General features: G+C 36.5%; 1 protein-coding gene across 1 annotated transcript; it reads right to left on the reverse strand.

The window, feature by feature from the left end:
• Window positions 1–2,894: 2,894 nt before the first annotated feature.
• Window positions 2,895–3,845, reverse strand: LOC144293397 (olfactory receptor 5B17-like). The gene has a single exon (XM_077864486.1). It carries the CDS (start codon window positions 3,840–3,842, stop codon window positions 2,895–2,897), a length of 948 nt encoding a protein of 315 aa, XP_077720612.1. The 5' UTR covers window positions 3,843–3,845.
• Window positions 3,846–5,515: the final 1,670 nt, after the last annotated feature.

Consider the following 5,515-nt stretch of genomic DNA (forward strand, 5'->3'; position numbering starts at 1 on the left):
TATAGAGGAGGAAGTAAAATAAAGGCAGTGAATGGAAAGAAAAAGAAAGGAGATCAACAACTTTTGAGCATCTGTTCTGTTTAAGGCACTGAGCTGTGTTGTGTTCTGGCTTAATCAGTATATATAGTTTTATGAGGCAGACACTATATTTTCCCCAACTGAAGCTCAGAACATTTGATAAACTTGCCATGTATTAAAAAGCTTGTTGAAATGAAATTCAAGTTGAGCTATTTCTGTTTGTAAAACCTGTGCTAATTTTATTTGTGCTAGCCATTTTAGATTGATTTGGGGATTAAGTGAGGGATCACAAGTAAACAACTGTGGAATTAAATTGTGTTAGAGAAGTTTGATGGTTTTCCTCACTAGATAGTCCCTTACTTCTGATTTACTCCCAAGAGCATATAGATTGACTTATGGGGGCACCTGGGTGGCTCAGTATTTGAGCATCTGCCTTTGGCTAAGAGCATGATCCTGGGGTCCTGGGATCCAATCGCACATTGGGCTCCCTGCAGGGAGCCTGCTTCTCCCTCTGCTATGTCTCTGCCTCTCTCTCTCTCTCTGTCTCTCATGAATAAATAAATAAAATCTTAAAAAAGAAGAGATTGACTTTCTGTATTAGTTCATGTGCTAATAATGCTAGCTGCCATACAGGCCAACTCCAGCATTGCAGTCCCATAGTCATAGAGGTTTTTCTTCTTTGTATACAATTCAATTAGTTGTTCTATGGGAAATCATACTGTGATTCAGTGACCTAGAGTCTCTCTACTCAGTGGTTTTATCATTTCTTGTGGTATGAATTCTCTCTATGGAGCTGATGACAAAGAGTGAGAATGAGCAAAAGATCACATGGAAGTTTTTGTGAGACAGGCTTGAGAATAGCACATGATTTATGCTCACATTTCATTCACAAGAATACAATCACCAGGCCTCAACTTCATGAAAGCTGAAAAATCTAGCCTGCTAGCTGTGTGCTCAGGAATGAAAAGGAAATAGCTGGGAAAACAATTAACTGTCTTTTCCATTAGAATGAGTATTTGGATCAGCAAATGTCCAGTTTACATTTCCTTCATCCAGAGGACATGTTATGTACCCCCATCAGGAAGACAGCCTAAAATCCAGCTAATCACCAGAGAAGTTCCACAGCCAGGCTAACAGATAGATTAAATTGCCTCTCCATCTAGTCTAGATATGGCTGCTTATGGCCTAACAACTTATGAAATAGAAAGAAAACTTAGCTCATTCTATAGTCACACCCAGCAAATACTGTTAGACCAAGTAAAGAAAATTAGAAAAAAAAACTCCTCTCATTCGTAACAGACAGTAATGGAAGACCCACTGGATAGTGTACAAATCTTGCTGAATTAACATTACAAAGGCCCCCTCAACACTGGTGATGGGGAAATATTCCTTTATGAGACTGGATTTTTTTTTCCTCTAGGCATATTTCAGTTTTCTACTGTTTTCTTTGGCCCCCTGTTCCAGCCACTTGAAATTTTTTCCTTATCCATTATTCTTTATTGCCACTTCTGAAACATATCAAACACAAAACTATGTTGTGCACGAAATTAACAAAGGCAGTTTATTCATAAACTTGAAACAAAGGAAACAATTTTCAGTAAGTTTTATTTCAACAGAAATTCAATGATATTAGCAAAGAGTAAGTTCAGTGAGTAAAATGAAGAAATACGGAGTCAGTTTAAAATTGGCAGGTGTTTTATTAAGATATAGTTTTTGGAAGTGGGGGAGATGTTCTAGCTTGTCTTTTGGTATATTTGTCATTGATTGGTTGGCTGCAAGTGGGCAAGTGGATAGTTTGGAAAATTTAAAGAGGAAGAATTTTTTAATGTTAGAGGTAGAGAGCTTTTTGAGACTCCTAATTTCCTGCAAGAGTTAAGATCATTAGCGGGTTCACATTGGTGGTATTGTTCCCTTGAAATGTAGACTTTTTGTAGCTCACTTCCACCAATACAATTTTGAGTTTCTGGAGTTATTTTGATATTCAAGAAAATGATTTTTAAGTCAAGCTCAAAGCTTTATTTTCACAGAAATAACACTATTAAGCTACTGCTTAAAGGGACTTCCATGCAAGTTAAGGGAAATAGATGAACAGTTGAAAACATAAATACAAGAGCTGAGTGTCGATAGTGTCTGTGAAGAATAGAACAGGCTTAGGGGAAAAAGTCCATGGGAAGGGAATGACTATTTTGTAAAGTTCCTTATGGCAGGTGTCTTTGGCCTCCCTGGATTGGTATAATTTAACAAGCAATCTGAAGTAAGTATAAAAATAGCTCATACAGTGGAAATAGCAAATACAAAGAAGCTGGGACAAGGTGAGATGGGGACTGTCCAGTATTGCCAGTAACCAGTGATACGAGGTGAGATGAAGGGCAGCTCAATTAAAGCATAAACTAATAAGTGATATTAACCATTTCAAAACATTTATTACCAAAGAAAGCCAACTATCCTTATTATTTTTTAATGCAACTTTAAAAACAAAATGTGAAGAATGGTATTGAAAAGATTAAGGTAAAAATAATGTAACCACATCTCCTTTTATTTTAATGTGATTATTTACTTTTGGAAACTTCCACATGAATATGCTTTTTTCCCCCAGATCACTCAATAATGGCTAAAACATTAATTTATTGAGATGCTATCATTATTGACATTCTCTGGATGGAATGTGTCAACAAAAGCACATACTTCATTATATAAGCCTCATTAAAAACCATTATTGCATCTTTTCTGCACTTTAGATTATTGGAACTATTCCTCACCTAAAGAAATAAATAATATTAGACAAAATTTTTTTCTAATATCCCAAATATACATTAACATGTAGTTCTAGTGTGGAGTAGATCTAAGTGGGATAAAATACTTTCTGTGGATCTACATCATTTATAGACCACACCTAGAGAATATTTTGCCTTCTCAGCAACCTTCTTGAATGCATTCTTGACCTCTTTGTTCCTCAAGCTGTAGACCACAGGGTTCAGCATGGGGATGACCATAGTATAGAACACAGATGCGATTTTGTCTGTGTCCATGGAATGATGAGAACTTGGCTGTAAGTACATGATGATGACTGTCCCATAAAATAAGGAAACTGTAACAAGGTGAGAAGCACAGGTAGACAAAGCCTTCTGGTATCCCTCACCTGACTTTATCTTCAAAATGGTAATAAATATGAACAGATAGGAAATAAAGATAACAAAAAGTGCAAAAAACACATTAAAGCTTGAGATAAAAATGAGAATCAGCTCACTGAAGTGTTTATCAGAGCACGACAGAGCCATGACTGCTGGAATATCACAGAAAAAATGATGAACAACACTGGACATACAGAAAGAGAGACTGAAGGTATCTACAACATTTACAGATGCATTTAAGATGCCACAGGCATAGGAGACTATGGTGAGATGAGCACACACACCTGTCGTCATGGTGGTGGCATAATGGAGGGGTTTACACACTGCTATATAGCGGTCATAGGCCATTGATGCTAAGAGGTAATTTTCCACAGTAGCAAAGACTGCAAAAAAGAACATCTGGGCAGCACATGCATTGTAGGAAATGACCTTGTCTCCTATAAGGAGCCCAGCCATGACCTTGGGAGTGACTGTTGAGGAGTAACAAAAGTCTACCAGAGACAGATTACTGAGGAAAAAGTACATAGGAGTATGGAGACGAGAGTCCAGCAAGATCAGTGTGATCATCCCCAGGTTCCCAAGCAGAGTGATGAGGTAAATGAGGATGAATATTACAAAAAGAGGAATCTGCAGCTCTGGGGCATTGGTTAGTCCCAACAGGATGAAATCAGACACCTCTGTATTGTTCTCCATAGATGTGATTTGAGAATCACAAGATGCTCTGTGGTAACAAGAAGAGAACAGAATGATCAATAAAGGGAAGTTGCACAGAAATCAAAATGCATTAGCAATATTTTATTATTGCCATAATTTATTTTAGAATATTCTCCATTTCTAAGCATGAGAATGGCAATGCAATTTAGTGATAGCTTATCCATACAAGAATAGACTTTTATAGAGGAAGGTTCATCACATAACATCTTCCCAACTTATTTTTGTAGATGAGTAAATTGAGTCATAGGAAGGGGTAGTGAGCTGCCCAAGCTCACATACTAGAATGGATTGAATTCGTAAATCAGATCTTTTGGGTCCACTTTCACGTCGATATGTTCATTCAACCCTTTCATTATCCCCATAAGATTGATTAGTTAATATATATATATATATATATATATATATATATATATATATATATATATATAAAAAACAGGTAACTTGGCAACAAAGAGACTGAGTATTCAAGTTTACATGGTATTGACAGGACCAGGATTTAGACACATTCAGACTGGTTCCCAAATTTAATGTCATCAATGAATTGGAATTGATTTTAATCCTATTCAATTTACAGTTAATCATGTATCCATTCTTCCAAGTTCAATGCTTGGGGCTGCACAGTACAGGAATCCACAGGTACACATGTATGCACACAGTGAGATAAATGCAACATTAGAGACAGAAACAGTCAACAAATGCTAAAGAAGATACAGAATTGGGTGCTGATGTGCATGTGCATTCACACAGAAGAACTCCTATTTATCACCCAGGAGATATTGTCTTAAACTAAGTTTCCTGAGCTTCACTTTATCCATCAGTAAAATGAAGGTGATATTGGAACATAGCTCCATGTTCCTGTAGTGTTAAGTGAAGTAATCATGACAAACAGTTCACACAGAGTGGGTGTTCAGCGTTATTCTGATGAGTTCTATATGTAATATTACAATTAGGATGAAGCAATGATGTCTGTTGGTTTAGGGACATTAGTGGCAACATGCAGAGCTTTGAGGTGTGAGTGAGTTTTGATGTCTGGTAGCTTTACTCTGAGTTGTATTTTCTCATGCACTATGTCCACTAAAATCTTTTGTTTCTTCCAGTATTTCTCACTCTCTCCTACATCTCTTATGTTAGTGGCTTTGCCAACCATTCTGTGTAAGAACCCTCACATAGACCTCTATTATTTAATGTCTTCCTTTTGATCCACATGTTAGCCTGAGTTGAAAGACTCTTAGTTTATTTTAGATTCATTATTACTGCCATTAGTGTCAACATTTACTGGTTCATGAATATTGAGGGTTGAAAATCTATGTCTATGGGTTTGACTCTTGCGCTGCAGATCATTCTTGCGCAAGCACAATGTTTAAAACTTTTTTATTTGTATTTGAAGTCTTTGGAGGCACACCTATTTTCTGGTAACTACTGTTTGCTACCATCTTCCTCTTGGCCCCTCCACATGTTACACGTCTGGAATTACCGTATTTATGTTTGTGAACCCATCACTCAATAACAGTATAAGCTATAATTTTTATTTAGCATTTGTTATGTTTTGTTATGACTGGAATGTTCTTATTGGATCTCCATGGATAATCCAGTATAAAATTGTTATCTCAAAATCCTTATCTTACTTATTTGTGCATAATACCTTTTACCCT

Source organism: Canis aureus, chromosome 21, assembly GCF_053574225.1.
Source record: "Canis aureus isolate CA01 chromosome 21, VMU_Caureus_v.1.0, whole genome shotgun sequence".
Lineage (NCBI taxonomy): Eukaryota > Metazoa > Chordata > Mammalia > Carnivora > Canidae > Canis > Canis aureus.